Source organism: Ylistrum balloti, unplaced genomic scaffold (genome assembly GCF_031769215.1).
Source record: "Ylistrum balloti isolate Yb309-2 unplaced genomic scaffold, AGI_CSIRO_Ybal_v1 Utg369586, whole genome shotgun sequence".
NCBI classification, from domain to species: domain Eukaryota; kingdom Metazoa; phylum Mollusca; class Bivalvia; order Pectinida; family Pectinidae; genus Ylistrum; species Ylistrum balloti.
The window spans coordinates 417,565-433,994 of record NW_026781874.1 but is presented as its reverse complement, the minus strand read 5'-3'; the positions used below and the strand labels follow the sequence as shown (position 1 = coordinate 433,994).

Here is a 16,430-nt window from a genome sequence, read left to right as displayed (position 1 = left end):
TTGAATTTTTTTTTGTATGAGTTCTTAAATGAAGAAGTTCTTGAGGATGTTCTTTGGGGTAGACTTCCATGTTCTCATCTCTCGTACATTGAAGTATCCATATTTGACCTTGCTGTAGCTGTGTTTTCGTGTGTAACCATAGGCAATGCCTTCCTCTGTAGCTACATGGGTCTGCATCAACTTTTGGCCTGGGAATATGAATATAAGATAGAAATTATACATAAGAAACCATCGAGAACTTGCAGATAGTAAACCAACCTTGCAAAAAATTTGGCCAAATTCCATGAAAGAAGGAAGTTGCTAAGTGTTTAAATTGAATCAGTTTTCTATATATAGCAAGGATGACCTTTGGCCCCTGAAATACAGCAATGTTCAAAGCATACTTATAACTGACATTTATATAAAGTTTGACCAAATTATGTGGGACACCATGTGATGCAACAGGACAGACATGGGCAATGCCACATGTCTCCCCACCACCAATCCCGTCTTCACGATGCATAAAATACCCTCATTTCAATATACATGATCTTCTAAATTTGATTCTGAATTGACCATTGTTTTCAACTTGTATATCGATGTATTTTAAATATTTGCAGACTTTGCATTCACTCTGAAGCTGAGAGAAGAGCTGCCTATAGCTCTGTAAGACAGAAGTAGTTTAAGCGTGACAAGATTCTTATTCCAAAAAAGCTTTACTTATAAACACAAGAATCTAAAGTTGATCCTACAATCTGATAGCAAGGTCATGTACCTTTCTTGAAGCTGAGGAAAGTTCTGTCTGTAGCTCTGTGAGACAAAAGTGCTTTCAGGGGGCGAAATTTTTCAAGGGCTTCACCTCGGCCAGAAGGAGGAACTACATCCAATTCAAACACGATATGATCTGGCTGTTGATAATCTCCAACAGGAAAATCATCATCCTCATCACTGCTTGCCCAATCATTTCTAGGAATTTGAGGTGGCTTTTCAGGGTTATCATGTGCATCCTCGTCCTGGTTTGGGGATGGTTTTTCCTCGTTTTGCTTGGGTGGAGGAGGAAGTTTTCTCTTTGGTTTTTCCTCATTTTGCTGGGGTGGAGGAGGAAGTTTTCTTTTTGGCTTTTCCTCATTTTGCTGGGGTGGAGGACGAAGTTTTCTCTTTGGCTTTTCCTCATTTTCCTCATGCCCATTAGGAATGTTATGCTCTGGTTGATCCTCATTTTGCTGGGGTGGAGGACGAAGTTTTCTCTTTGGTTTTTCCTCATTTTGCTGGGGTGGAGGACGAAGTTTTCTCTTTGGCTTTTCCTCATTTTCCTCATGCCCATTAGGAAAGTTATGCTCGGGTTGATCCTCATTTTGCTGAGGTGGAGGACGAAGTTTTCTCTTTGGTTTTTCCTCATTTTGCTCAGGCCCATTAGGAAAGTTATGCTCTGGTTGATCCTCATCTTGCTGGGGTGGAGGAGGCAGTTTTTTCTTTGGTTTTTTCCCCTCATTTTGTTGGGTTGGGTTTGGCAAGTTTCTTTCTGGTTGATCTTCACTTTCAGCAGATTTAGGTGCAACTTTCCTACTTGATACTTTTTTTGTAGGGCTTACATCCTGCTTTACAGCTTTCTTGACCTTTTTTACCCGTTTTGTTTCATCTTCATCCTCGACTGTTTGTTTCTTTACTTTACCATCTGAATCTTTAGATGGGGAAGAGTTTGGCGTGTGGTAATCTTTATCGAAGGAGAGCTTCAGTGAACTGTACTCAGTATCCTTAGAGGAGCCAGGTTTCTCAGAGCTGTTCTCTTTATCTTTGGAGAGGGAAGGCTTCAGTGAGCTGTACTCTGTATCTTTGGAAGAGGATGCCTTCATTGAACATTGCTCTACATTTTTAGCTAATGAAGACTTTGTCAAGCTTTGCTCACGGTCCTCAGCTGAGGAAGTTTTTGTGGTGTCTTCAGAGCCTGTGCCAGGCTGTGAATCTGCCTCCTGGGCTGATGTATTCTCTGGTAACATTGCTTTCAGATGTTCCTAAAATGTGTGAAGATTGTGTCATAAGATCTCTACATTTCTATTTAGATAACTAAAACTTGATCCTTGCAATAGGATAAAATTTTGACCATTTTGTTATCCTACCTGGGGGATGCAATAGTTCAGTTGGTAGAGCATTTATACCTAAATAGCTGTTATATTATCAACATGGTGTTGTTTTGAGAAAAAAACCCAAAGTATACAAGTAGTTTGCTACTCATTTTAATGGAATAATGTGAGGTTTGATCAAAATCTTACTGTGAATGTAGTCACAAGAGAATTTCCAGAAATAGTAACTGTAACCTTGACTCAACAACTCAAAATTCAAAGCCGTACAAGATATTTGAATGCTTTATAAGTGTTATAAGTTTAATGAGAATTCCTCAAGAAATGAGCTGACAAATCCTTAAATAGATGATGGTCACATGTCATTATTTTGCTTTTCTGACAGCCCCAGAATCAGAGGGGCTCAACAAGGTACCAAGGTAAACCTGCATATTAAATTTTAGACAATCATCCAGAACCTTTCAAGAATACATAAGACAAACTTTCAATATCAAAATCAAACCTATCAGTGATAACAGACTATAACTGTCAAAATCCACTTGTTTGCCATGTCATTTTCTGGATCAATTAGAAAATGGCATAATGCACAAGAAGGAACCAGTGAAGGGGTACCTACATATGAAATTTGAGATAGATCTACACAGTTAATCGTAACAAATAGCAAAAACAAACTGTCTTTGTTAGAATCCATAGACATCCTCTTACCATTCTGTTTTTCTTAAAATCAGACTCAAAATCAAAAGGGCAAAACTAGGGACCAAGGGAAACCAACTTATGACATTTGAAAAAAATCCATACAGAATTTCTAAAGAAACAGTGGTGGCAAACTATTACAGCCAAAATTCAAGATGGCTTCATCTTGGCCATCTGTTTTTTGAAGCAGTATGGAAACGGGTTAATGCACAACTAAGGGGCCATTCATTACTTCTAAAGAAATTGCAACAAGAAGAAAGTTGGAATAGAATATTTGAGTATGACGTTTCCTTGACTACACAGTCACCTTCATTAAACAAATAAAACAATATGAGATGCGCTAGCACTGAGGTACGCAGTGTACGAGATGGTAAGGAATCCACCAACTTTTCAGCTGCACTATAATCCTATGTACGCTGAGGTTGATAATGGTGTGATGAGAGGGTAACAATGTAATGTAGTTATTGTGGCTCCCCTCATCCCTGTTTAGTATTGGCCTGCTGATGCAGGTGACTGTGTAGTCATCGAAATGTGTGTTAAGACTTTCTGTTCAGTTGATAATGCCAACCTAAAGAAGATTTAAAAAAAAAAAAACACAAAAAAGAGAGAGAGTTGCTCAAGAACAGAAGAATGGACTCCGGGTAATAGACACCGAATGATAGATGACAGACAATGGACACAGGGCAACTTGAATGAATGTTGCATCATCTGATGATTGTGAGCTAAGATATTTTTCTGTGTACATTATTGTTCTTTATTTTGTTTCAATTGTTATATACTGAAAACTACAAAAAATGTTATTTTTTCTTAAAAAATTAAAGGAAATCTTAAATAAAAATGATTAAAACAAGCAATAGGCTACATTTCTTCATTCCAATGGATTTTTTTGTATTGGAAGTTTTAAATTCTCACTTACAGCGAAGTTTGGGAATTTGTAGTTGCAGCAGTTCTTGTTTTGCTCCGTCAGTGTTCTATCCGGTAATTTCTTATATTTGGTTGAAGCTGCTGCTACCAGATCAAATGTTGCCTCTTTTAGTTCCCTTCTGAAACACAAATTTTATAACACCTGCAGATATGTATTAAGGTCAAAGATTTGATGAACAAAGGAGACATTTCAATAACATGGGGAAAATACACCCATTGCAAATATACTGTTGGTATAAGATCCATGGAGATTTTTACTGATGACAGATTACTGCTAACTTGATACTATACCTGTTAGTTTCCTGTTTGTTCAGGATCAAGGAAAATCGAGCAAGAGTTCTATTGATAACTCCAATTCGTTCTTCATTGAAGGCTTCCAACTCCTCAGAAATCTTTGTTATATCCTGTAATGAAACAAATAAAAACAAAGTAAGACTCACATAAACATATTCCCCATTCTCCTGATCTTTTTTTCGGTCATAGGAATCAAGGACTATTGTATACATGTCCTTTAATTCAAATGTGGTCAATTGTGACCTTTGACTTCTGACCTTCAACCACCAAAGTTTGATCAGGCATTTAAGTTAGTGGTGTGATGTCACAATGTAAATAGAAACTTAAATTGTTATGGGTTCATCATCATGAGATTTATCTTGTATACAGGCTTTCTAATTCAAATGTTGTCAAGTTTGACTTTCAACCTTTCACCACCAAGTTTGACATTTGACCTTTCACATTGGTTTGATGACCACCAAATTCTAATCATGTGTTGAACTTCATGGTGTGATAATATGGCATGAATATAAACTAAATCTGTCTGGGTTCCGTTCATAAGAGACTTTTCATACAAGCTTTGAACACTATGAACACACAGATGGATGTACAATGGATACAACTCCAGACAACGTGATTATCTCCCTTAGCCAAGTAGGAGGGAGAATGTATGATACATACGGTAATACATCGAACCTCTTTATCAGTTTATTTAAGCACTGCAAGAGTCTGGATTATTATCTTAGGGTTAATCCAACCCCAACTCCAATTTCAGGAAAGCTAATCATAGATATTGTCCTAATTTCTATAAAGGTTCCTTTCCCAAAGTACTAATTTATAAATATCTAGAGTAACTCCTGGAACAGCCATCTACTGATATGTCCATATATGTCCCATGTATTTTTTTTTCAAAAAGCAATGGACAACATTTCTACTATGGTCACAGAACATGAGGGCAAAACATTTGAGATTCTTGAGGCCTTTATAGTGTGTTCAAATCAAAGGGTGAAAAGTCAGCAAAATAATAAAAAAAAAACTTTTTGTATTTTCTACTTAAGAACCACTGGTCTCAAGTATTTGATTATGATATAGATCTATATTCAATGTTCAATCCAAATTTTTGTCCCAATATAAACTAATATGAATATGTGCCTCACTTAATACAAAATTTACTGATAAATTGAGCCATTGATGAAGAGAGCAATTAGCAGTTCATGAATTGTGCAATATTGCAATAAATGTGTGAAGATGTATCTTTAGAGATGTTGCCTTTTTTCGTAAACAATTACATTATGATGTTATAAATTTTGATGTAAGTCATCAAATGAAGGTCAAAGTAAAAGTTACATAGAAAACATTACAGGTGACCTAATAATCTTTGATATCTATATTTGTGAAGGTTGTTTAATAATGCTCTCAAAAATAACATTTTGCATCATTTACTTTGGTAGCATGAAAGGAACATTTTTTGTGAATATCTGAAATCATGAAGTAGAATAATAGACAAATATTTATTTTGGTGGATAAAATTTAAAAAGTTGCCAATATCATCAATAAACTATCACAAGAAAGCAGAGTCAATGCATGTTAAAGTACTATTTAATCTCAATTTTACCTTTACAAGTCTTCCACGAATTTCAATTTCCTCTTCCATTAAGTCTTCATATCGTTCTTTAGACTTGTCACGCCGACTGATCAACTCTTTCTTCAGCCCTTTCAGAGCTTTCTTTGCCTTCATCTGTTTTGCAGATACACTTACAGCCATCTTCAATTCAATATTGATATTGGTCTGAAGATCACTCAATTTCCTCCTGCACTGTTCCAGTTGCTGAATTGTATTTTTCAGCACCTAAATATTTTAAAATAATATCTTTGCTATACTTTATATGAAATGTTCACACAGTATGAGATATAAGTTGACAGAAGTCTGAGTGACCATGCATTTCTTAAAGCCATTATACACCATTAATTAGTGAAACATGCCAGCATTCAGTATTGGTCTATAACTGGAGTTAACCTCAACACAGATTTTGAAAAACCTGCAAATAATGGAGAAAGTCAAAGCTTATTGATGTATCAAGCTCACAAAATGTTTCTTAGTGTGCACAAAAAAAAATTAAATTTACAAGTAATTTACTCAAGTCTCATCCTAATCGGAGAAAGATTCTTTTTATCTCTCTCTCCCTACCTCTTTCTCTTTTTTAAGCTGCGTGACTTTCTTTCCATGTTCTTCACGGAGGCCAACATATTGCTTTTTCCAATCTTCTGGCTGAGATTTTGTGGCAGGCAATTCCAACCATCTATCAAAAAAAAGTTGCTATTACATTGTATGCATATTGTATATTTTAAGACATTATTATACACAGACTATCATTAAGCTATAATCAGCTAACCTAAGCTATAACCCCAAATAAAAAAAAAAAGAGAAATAAAAAGTGTTAATAATGGAGGAATGGATGGATGAATGGACGGACAAAGGGACAATGTCTTACCATAAAAGATCTGATCAAAGATTTTTGAAGAGATTGACACAGTAGAGAAATATAACAAGTCGTGTATTGCTGACAGGACTGTGTCCAATTATACCCAAAGGTATTTCAACAATTACAAATGTTTGGAATTTATCGAATGATATTGCAGATTTTTGTTAAATTGTAAAAATTAACTGTAAATTGTGATTATTGCATTTTTAGAACCTGTTACTGTATTCAACTCAAAGAGAACTTGCTGATGTACTTCAACACTAACAATTTTATTAAATGTTCCAGGATTAACTTAAAGTGTTAGGTAGATCTTCTCAGTGTGGCAGCAGTACATTTACATCTTACTGTATGTTGTGAGTAGGCTCATTACTTGACAAGGAAGCAATATTTGAAAATATTTGTAAACAATTTAATGAACAGACATATAATACAAAACAATGTACCTGACTGGCTTATTTTTGGTCTTTTCAAGATTATTGTAACAGTAGAAGAAACAGCTTATATAAAAGTAAATATCAATTCAGATGACCTGCAGAGAAATGATGAAAAATATTCCACTATAAGACAAAAAAACTGATCACATAATGAATCTTTAGATCAAAGTTTTCTGACATTCTTTTGACTTTTTGTTGCTAAATGTGACATACTGTCTCAGTCTAAGTGACAGTTAGAAAATTTTGACAATACACAAATAACTCACCTTTTTATTGTTTCATATGGTCCATCAACCTCGCCTAATTTGGTCACAAGTGACTGCTGTAGAATTACAGCTTTTTCAAATTCAGCAGCATATGTCTGCAAAAAGTTCTTATGCTTGGGGAATTTGGTGACTGAAAAATGAAAACATTTTCAAAAAATTAGAAAGAAACTTTTCCTTGTCTTTCAGTGTAAGATTATTTGAAACTAAATTGATGTGAATGTTTAATGGTTCCTCTTTGACTGTTTAGTTATATCTGGCCTTGTATTAATGTGTAGGAATATATATAATTTCAACCGTTTGACGAGTTGGAATTAGGATGAAATTATTTTCTCTGTTGTATGAGTCGCCAATAGGGGGCGCTATGTGTATGATTTGCACGTCCAAATCAAGACTAGGGCCGTATTGTTGCATGTTACCTGTACGTGTCATTCAGGTGGCACGGGTAGGGACGCACGGAGATGGAGATTTTTTTTTTGCGGTAAAATGTAATAGAAGTTCATCTGTGTGGGGTTTCTGTTGCGGTAAAATGTAATAGTTATTAATGAAAGGAGTGACATATATATACATACATTGTATATTGTGTAACAGATTAGTGTATGATTTACATGTTTGTTTAATAAATGAGTCACGATGCCTCTGTCACCGTGAAATACATTTTAGTATTTTGTGTTGTTTATCCTTTTGGTTAATAAAATAGAGAAGTGTAGTTATACCTGGCCTTGTATTTATGTGTAGGGATATTTAACCTTGTTTTTTTTTTCTTGTAGGTATACTTGATGTACAGGTTTATTTGACTCTATGTTTACGTGTAGGTTTATTTGACCCTGTGTTTATATGTAGGTTTATTTGACCCTGTGTTGATGTGTAGGTTTATTTGACCCTATGTTTACGTGTCGGTTTATTTGACCCTGTGTTTATATGTAGGTTTATTTGACCCTGTGTTTATATGTAGGTTTATTTGACCCTGTGTTTATATGTAGGTTTATTTGACCCTATGTTTAAGTGTCGGTTTATTTGACCCTGTGTTTATATGTAGGTTTATTTGACCCTGTGTTTATATGTAGGTTTATTTGACCCTGTGTTTATATGTAGGTTTATTTGACCCTGTGTTTATATGTAGGTTTATTTGACCCTGTGTTGATGTGTAGGTTTATTTGACCCTGTGTTGATGTGTAGGTTTATTTGACCCTGTGTTGATGTGTAGGTTTATTTGACCCTGTGTTTATATGTAGGTTTATTTGACCCTGTGTTGATGTGTAGGTTTATTTGACCCTGTGTTTATATGTAGGTTTATTTGACCCTGTGTTTATATGTAGGTTTATTTGACCCTGTGTTTATATGTAGGTTTATTTGACCCTGTGTTGATGTGTAGGTTTATTTGACCATGTGTTGAACTGTAGGTTTATTTGACCCTGTGTTGATGTGTAGGTTTATTTGACCCTGCCTTTACAAGTAGGTTTACTTGGTCGTGTGTTGATATGTTTTCTACTGCATCTTTCTACCCCCCTCTCCCGTCCCCTTTAAAAAGTGTGTGTATTGAGAAGAGGATCTCATATGGATGGAAGGTATATGGTGCATACAATCAAAATAAGAGAAATGCTTTGCATATTGTACATATAGATATGAAAACAAAATGTTAACATGGCAACTAAAAATTGAAGATCTATATATATTTTGGACATTGTAACACAAGATGGTGTTATGGATAGGCAGTCTGGAATTTGTTGGCAAGGTAATTTGGTGCCTTAGATTATGAATTTGGCCCTTCATCAGTTGTATTAGTAATACTTATTTACAATTTCCGAAATATAGATAAATAAACAAAATGCTTCATACACCGTAATGTTGTTGGTCCGGAGGTTCAAGATTTGAATTACTTGTTGTAATGGTATTGGAGTTTGATATATATATTTAAATATATGTGTATTTGTGAGGTTCTGTGTGTGACTTTCAGCCCTACACTTTCCAAAAGAGCTGGAACTCTTCAATTGTGAATACTTTAAACTTTAAACTCTGTGTTGTAGAAGAATAATCCAATGACAAAATCAGGAAAGGGAAATATTAAAGTGTGATATTCAAAACTCCAAAAAAAATAAACAAAACAACTACTTACTATTTTCTTTTACTATTTTCAAAATAGCATTTCTTCGTTTTTCCATTGTTTCTAGATGTGAAGTTTCATAGGACAACCTGTTTCTGTAAAGGTCCCTAAGCATGGATGCAGATCTGAAAAGTAGGAGGCAAAATAACAAGAAATAGGTCACTATTACAATATGAAAAAATTAGCTGTAGAGTCATTTAACAAAAAAAAGTAAAAGGCATATTGATCATGACAATAAAATGTATCTTGAACAATTGGACCTTAGATTTGATTTAATGTAATGAATGAAACTGTAGAAACAATATTCACAATATAAAGAGCTTGAAGATCCCTCAGATGCTGCTTTATTAATCATCCAAGTCTAGTACTATGTATTGTAAAATTAACTTGGATTTACTTGTATTAAAAAAACTGTGTGTAATTTACATAACACATAGTATTTATTAACATGATATGGTGTAGTATAATGTAAAATTCATCTTCTTGTTTAATAATAAAGAAAGTTTACAACATGCTGATAAAGCACAAATTATGGTAACTGCTGTTTATGAATGTCAAAGACAATATTAAAAAAATAAATCTTCGTTCATCTCAGTATTCTGGGCATATCTTTTCACAATACTATAATGCTTTTCAAACGCCTGAGATTTTGAGATGGACATAAGATTGTAACTTACTCCTGTGATAAATGGAAGCCATTAGATAACCCAAGGTCATTTTTTTAAAAATAGCGTTGATAACGCATATTGCTAGGCGAAATTCGGCCCTAAAGATGTAGGGGTCTAAACTTCAGTCAAATTATATCAAAATATACAGATTATATTACAGATATATCCCTGATTAACGTTACACCATTGAATAACCAACTTACATGGCGTTCTGTAACACCACTCTTCAAACAAAAGTAAAATTAAACTTACTCGCATTCTTTAACGGCATCTTTGATTGCTTTCACTTTCAATATCCGAATTTTACAACTCTCTATAATGCGAGCAGACTCTGACGCATTCATAGTCTCCGATGTACTCGGTTTTTCTGGAGGAGTCTTCGTTGACACCTCCATGGTTGATTCGCAAACGGAATATGGCGCCTTGACAACACACCAAAAGTCACGTGACGAGAAAAATACTAGGGGAGATCACTCCAAGTTGCCTGCGACGGATTTATAGGTAGCACGACACTAATTCCCAGAAATTAGAGTGGAATGTTTTACGAAAAATATCGCTGCTTCTATCAGCTCTTACTTGATTTAATATAAAAGTTAAATACTGAAGTTGTCAACGGATGTAGACTACTCGTGTCATGGGTAATAATGGATAACCGTTATTCCTTCCGCGACACGTGTTTATGGGATATATTCAAATGGGTTCCATCCGTCCGTTCTTTCGTAAACGAAATTTGTCCGGCTAATGCATTCACTCACTTTATAACGGATCTTTTTAAAATCTTGTGGGAATGTCCAGTAAAATATGGCGATCCCCCTTTTATATTTTAAATGAACACAATTTAGTCCGATGATATGCATTTTGAAAATAACTGTTTTCCGAGCATCCAATTGAAAAGAAATTTAGTTCACACCTTCGTTGAACAGTACCGTTTAGCATAAAATGGATTTTTCTGTTGTGATTTCCCCGAAATGTTGGTTGCCATGGTAACTGACAACTGTAACCAAGTTATACTATAAATGGTCATTACTCCTTGGTCTTTTAACATATTTTGTTATTTGGCTATGCCCAAATAGTAAGCCTGCAGAAGGATACATTAGGTGTTTTAGAAACAGTTTCTATGACAACGTAATTTGCGTTTTCTGATTAATTTTCAGTTTTTTTTTTTAATTTATATTTTCGTGGAGTTTTGTATTTTTGGTATATAGAGGTCTTTGCATCTGTGGGGGGTATTAGTTATCATCAGGATGATTGTTCTAGCTGCAGATGTTATCGGATTACTTATACTGATTAGAAAAAATAAAACTAACAGGTGATGTTTATTACCTGGTATTTACTTTATTTCAAAAAGGTAATGAAATTACCTGAAATGATCCCGCATTAACACAATGACTAGCATCCAAGTATACTTTATTCGCCTAATGCTCTGGCTTGACTAAGTTATAATCCATTATAATATTTTGCAGAAATATGATCTGACTTATATATTAAACATTCTACACTACTGTTTACTGAGTTTAAAAACATTGAATTTGTGAAATTCGATAAAACCATTTTATAGTGATATATTAAAATTCATTTACACATCCATTGAAAAAATAATAGTAATAATAACTACAGCTCAACGTTTATTTTTAGTTCACAAATTTTCACTCCATATGCAAACGGAAAAGAAACTGTGCATGCATAGAATGTTCGTGTATTCTTCAGTGTTATTAATTAAAGATTAAAACTTGACACAGTTAAGTTGTATATGCCTCTCTGTGGTTTACACTGGTCAGTGTATGAGTTGCACGGGTAGTGGGTCTGTCTGGCCCATGTATTCGTTTTCACGGTCTTTTTCGGCCAGCGGTCAAACTGCAAACACGTTTGTCGCCTGAACATGTAATATACAAAAACAGCATAATTAAAAAAAAAATAAATAAAACGTCTTGATACGCCATGCCAAGGTTGAATGAAACTGACAAATGCCAACGCTGTTGCCTTGATCGAAGCTGGTGAACGACATACTGTCGTTGCCAGACAATTTGGTGTGCATCGAAATATTGCAGACGCCTTGTGGAGAGTACCAACAGTTACGGACCACCAGAGACCGGACAGGACATCCACACGTAACATCTAATCACCTGGATACGTATTTCCTGGTCGTTCATCTGCACGTTTAGTCTGGTGTAGACGACAAGTACTCTTCACGCGACAGGACTGGGCACGTGCTCTTTTCACGGATGAGTCTAGGTTTCAGGTTATAGAGTATACCGTCTTGGTTAACATTTCCATGACAGTTGTGTGATTCAACGAGTCCATTTGGCAGAGGTTGTGTCATGGTGTGGGTTGGCATCTCATTCCGTGGCAGAAGAGCTCTTGTGGTTGTGGACGACCCGCTTACAGGCATCAGATACCGTGACGAAACTATCTGGCCTCACGTCCTTCCGTTCGTACAGCATGCCGCGCGAGCTGTCACCTGTACATCACTGGCCTGCAAAATCTCCGGAGAAGTCGCTTATAGAATACGTGTGGAATGAGATGCAGCGTCGCTTGCGTCGCCTCCTAAATCAGCCGTTGATATTACCTGACCTGTCACGTGTGCTTGTGAAAATCTGGAATAGTATTTTGCAGGCATTTTTCAACACGCATTTCGCATCAATGAGGCGTCGTTGTCGAGCATGCATCAGTTCTAATGGTGGACGTACACGTTATTAATGAGCTGAATTTTGTTTAGATAACGTCGGTGAAAACTGATCTTTATCCAAGACGCTGCTGATGCAATAACCATGTCAATTTAGCTGGTATTAAATAAAGGGAAGATAAAACCCTGTTGAATTTTGTTAGCGATGTCTTATAAACCTCCTAAGTTATAGCATATTGTACCAATGCAGTTTCTTTTTTCCGCTAGTATTTATAGATGTATTTGAACATAGTAATACAATTAACGAAGGAAGATAAGTTTTGACTCGTGACCTATCTGGGTCTCGAACTCACGATCTACGGCAGGAAATCGTCGAAGTAGGAAATTTGAAAACTACCATACCAACCACACCTGCGACATATACATATATATTTGTGTATATTTGTGTATGCGATTTGGTTGCCATAATAAAAAGAGAAAAAGGAGGAACCAGAAGTGGTAAAATTATATGGGTAAAAACAACACGAAAACAAACCATGAAAAATCGAAAAAAATGTCAATATAAAAACAACACATGCATTTTAAAAAAACATAGATATAACTTCTGTTGTTTTGTTTTGTTAAATGTTTCCGTCTTTGATGTTTGAAAACGGCTGAATAAGTTAACCGAGTGTATTTTCCTACTATGAGTACATATAGCTTACTGACATGGGATAATTTATTTCATATCTATTTGTGATGAATCATGTCGCATGTAGGGAAAGTGATGGTCATGTTCTGAACCCTCTTTGACGTCATCTTTACCCACGCGAAGGTACCACGTACTCTAGTGTGAAAAATAAGTAATATTATTGATATAAGATCTTTATAATGATACCTTCCATTTCCCGGAAAAACTGTGGAAGCAGTGTATCTCAAAAGATGAAGCTGAAGGTGAGATCTTTTCTGTGAGAAATGTTCCCTTAAGTGTATATTATAGACATGGATTTTATAAATACCATATCTATGCATTCGGATTATTGTCGACCTGTTTTTTTTTTTTTTTTTGTTTTTTTTACAATGAGCAGATTTTTTTTGTGACAATGAGCAGATAAATACACTTTTGCATTTAGAATTAAGGTCTTATAATTTTTCATTCTGTTTAATCGCATCACATATTGTTCCAAATATACTCTCTTCAATGCCGTAGAATATGTTTCAAGGAGTTCGTAGGAGGCATGTCTTGTTCTAAATACAGTTGCGATAACACTGACATGTCTGAACGTCATGATTAAACATTGCAGTTTTTTATAACTGTGATCCTAAGATATTATAAAATTTTAAAACATAACCCTCGTTTATTTTGGTAATTTTTGTACGTAATCTATATGTGGCAGATTCCTACCCAATTTCCAAAGACTCCGACTATTTCGAAAGATAAAAGAGTATTTGAGTGATACTTAAGCTATTAAGCCTTTACGATATATTTTGTTCTCGTTTCGTGTGTTTGTACAATCTTTGAGAGAGCAATTGGTAAACACTATAGGCGGATTTCACGTTCCCGAGGTTTGCCGAAACCTTTACGCCATATTTTAATTCATTCGAATAGTGACACTGTTCAGAATATACACATGTACTTGGCGTTGTTTTAAAACTACCTGATAAATGAAAACTACGAACTTTATTTAATGATGGGGATGATGAAGCTCCACGTCCAGATTTTGACTTTTGACTTTTTCTCTTTCGATATTCTTCAGTTTTCTTCTTTGCTTCAAAAGTTAGGTCCTTAGAATCACTGACTAATCCTAGAAGGATGAAAAAAGGATAAAACTGCATGATATTGTTCAATCCATCGTTTGTTTCTTTATTTAACTCTACATTATTAAAAGGTGTTGTTTACGTGTGTGTCTCTCGTACAATCATTGATACATTAATAGAAAAGTGTAGATGTATACATTGTTACAGCCCTTTTTGAAAAAAAATTACTCACTTCGCAAAAGTATTTCAAATCGCGTTAATTTTTGGACAAATTCAACGCACTTTGAAATATATATATTTTTTTCAAATTGCATCAACAATTGGGCCTAGTCTACGCACTTGAAATACGATTTCAAATTATGTTTATCTACAGAAATCTGTATATTATAGAGATCTGTGAACTTTTGGCTTGCTAGCAAATAAGGGTCATTTAGGGCGGCATCAAATGACTTTTCCCCTGTTTTGCTACGAAACGTATGTGATAAAAAATAATTATCGCTTTCGCGTAAGTATAACCACGCGTTGGTCATACTATCATTAGCAATGATATTCACACTGCATGATCTAAGCCACTGTTTCCGACTGAGGCCAATGTACTCAAATAAGGCTAGAAAATGTATTTCAACACAATATCTTGGACTTCTGTGTCGTACATGTATACCGGAACAGGGCGATTTATATGACATTTTGAAAACAAATTGCTGGTGGACTACTTTTTTGACGGCGTAGTTGACGACGTGATTCGGTTAATAGCATTAACAATGGTTTGGAAGTCTATGGCAGATTTCAGCTTCAGATTTCGCATGAATTATCACTTGCTGTGCAGTTTTAATCTGCTCAAATCAAATGAAAACGTAATATTAACATATATATTTTATTGATATTAAAATATACCATTAACTTGTAATGAAAAATAAAAAAAATATTTTTCAAAAGTTGCATGAAAATAACAAGAACAAAGGTTTGTAATTTATATATTTTGCCGATTGCAAAGCATCTGTGTAAAATTAGAACATTAAAAAAACGAAGTCCGTGTATTGTGTCCCATGCTGTGGTGTTACATAGAGATTTATATATAGTTGTAATGTGTTATTGCATATTGTGACGTTGGTATCCTAGGATGTGATATCCATTTGTCAATTATGTAAAGTTATATATATATATGTGTGTGTGTGTGTGTGTGTGTGTGTGTGTGTGTGTGTGTGTGTGTGTGTGTGTGTGTGTGTGTGTGTGTGTGTGTGTGTGTGTGTGTGTGTGTGTGTGTGTGTGTGTGTGTGTGTGTGTCTGTGTGTGTTTTGAATGGATGTTTTAGCTGGTCAGTTTCGCGCCTGATTATTTGTTTCTAAGTTTGGTTTTGTCATTACCTTTCGAGGACTCCTATTGGACGTGATTAGGAATTGCGGTGTTTATGAAAGGTGCATATAGCTGCAAAGTTGCACTCAAAACATCTGATTAACAGCTCTGTCAAACACAGGGTTCTGTGTCACAATGACGACGTGTGTCAAATAGCGCCACAAGTATTAATGAGTAATCGCCATGTTAAATGTAATAAATCCTTTAAAATTATTTCAAATCCAACCTTTACATGTTTAAAATCTGTTTCAAATAAACTGGTCTAAGTTGCCATCGCTGTGATAATGTGATGCAAAAAATAATGGATACGTTGAGCGTCTGCTTAAAACAATCAAATTAAGTTTGAACGGTCAATTTACGAACAACTGTAGGTTGAAATGTTTCATGAAGTGTTGTTTAGTACTATACAAATGCATTGTAGCGATTGTTGAATGCAGATATATGAATTTAACCTATATATACAGACATATATTATATCATATGGGAATTAGACTTTTTATACCCGAGATCAGAAAAAAATACTTAGTTCTTCCATCTCTGCCCACATAGTTTCATCCTTTATGCACTTCCATTTTCTTTTTCGTAAGTGAGAATGCCTGAACGGGAACTGATAACATTTACCAATTATTCAGGGAACGTATAAAGGCAAAGAAGTTATACTTGTGCAGATTGCTGACACTGTTGGAACGCTACCCAATTTTTCATAATGTCAATGGCGTATTTTCATAGTAAAATGCAGCAGTTTTAAATAAAAACTGATTAAAGGTGTAAGAAAATGGCGCAATTTCATGTGTGTAGCTTATCGACCTCATTGTACC

At 35.0% G+C, this 16,430-nt stretch overlaps 1 protein-coding gene across 1 annotated transcript; it reads right to left on the bottom strand.

The window, feature by feature from the left end:
- Positions 1-24: 24 nt before the first annotated feature.
- On the bottom strand, positions 25-10,294 carry LOC132544098 (muscle M-line assembly protein unc-89-like). The gene is made up of 9 exons (XM_060207668.1): positions 10,152-10,294; positions 9,244-9,356; positions 7,131-7,260; positions 6,136-6,247; positions 5,563-5,796; positions 3,966-4,078; positions 3,667-3,793; positions 755-1,991; positions 25-188 (listed from the first exon to the last, which is right to left on the bottom strand). Exons 1-9 carry the CDS (start codon positions 10,292-10,294, stop codon positions 25-27), a joined length of 2,373 nt encoding a protein of 790 aa, XP_060063651.1.
- Positions 10,295-16,430: the final 6,136 nt, after the last annotated feature.